The 980-nt window shown below is 67.3% G+C and overlaps 1 protein-coding gene across 1 annotated transcript; it reads left to right on the forward strand.

Annotated features, from left to right (window-relative positions):
- Position 1: 1 nt before the first annotated feature.
- LOC106898548 (HLA class II histocompatibility antigen, DR alpha chain-like) lies at positions 2-970 on the forward strand (the record flags this gene model as incomplete). The annotated part of the gene is made up of 3 exons (XM_014959848.1): positions 2-47; positions 316-597; positions 690-970. Coding segments are annotated over 3 exons (483 nt in total), but the record flags the coding sequence as incomplete, so codon positions are not given.
- Between the last annotated feature and the right edge of the window lie 10 nt (positions 971-980).

Genomic DNA, 980 nt, shown 5'->3' on the forward strand with positions numbered 1-980 from the left:
CCTGGAGATCGCTATGGAAAGGTCCAACCGCTCACTGGGCACCATCGGTAACAACCCGGCCCCTTTGCCCCTGGGGACCCTGACAGGGCTGTCGCTCCCGCAGCCTGTGGCCCAGCTGGCAGTGGGGTGCCCAGCACCCTGCGCCCCTGGAACACTTGGGACCTGGGCATGGCCCCAAGCCAGGGTGTGGGGTCTCCCTGGGGGGCAGAGAGGAATTATGGGGGCCATTTCTAACCAGCCCCAGGAGCTGTGGGGCCTGGCTGAGCCAGGGCTGTAGGGCAGCACTAACTCCTCCCTCCTCCCCGCTGTCCCCAGTGTCACCCGAGGTGACGGTGTTCCCCAAACGCCGAGTGGAGTTGGAGGACCCCAACGTCCTGATCTGCTACGTGGACAAGTTCTGGCCCTCCGTGATCTCCATCTCGTGGCTGAGGAACGGGCAGGAGGTGACGGACGGCGTCCTCGAGACCGTTTTTTACCCACGGGAGGACCCCAGCTTCCGCAAGTTCTCCTACCTGCCCTTCATCCCCCCCCGCGGGGACTACTACGACTGCCGCGTGGAGCACTGGGGGCTGCCCACCCCCCTCCTGAAGCACTGGGGTGAGGAGAGGGGCCGGGCCGGGGTCCCCTCCCCTTGCAGGCAGCGAGGGGGGCTCAGCGCCCCCTCCTCACCCACCCTCCCCCCTCCGCAGAGCCCCAGCTGCCCCTCCCCGCCTCCGAGAGCACCGAGACCCTGGTCTGCGCCCTGGGCCTGGCCGTGGGAATCGTGGGCATCATCGTGGGCACCATCCTCATCATCAAGGCCATGAAGATGAACAGCACTCGCAACCAGCGGGACACCTTGTGAGGGGGCAGAGCCCGGGTGGGCCCTGCCTCCCCAAAGCCAGACCCTCTGCACCCTCAGCCAGCCCTCGCCTCACCCTGGTGGGATCTGATCACCCCAGTGCCCCATATCCCTGCCCCACCTCCTCGGGACGCCCTTC

This window comes from Calidris pugnax, unplaced genomic scaffold, assembly GCF_001431845.1.
Source record: "Calidris pugnax isolate Ruff unplaced genomic scaffold, ASM143184v1 scaffold528, whole genome shotgun sequence".
Taxonomy (NCBI): Eukaryota; Metazoa; Chordata; class Aves; order Charadriiformes; family Scolopacidae; genus Calidris; species Calidris pugnax.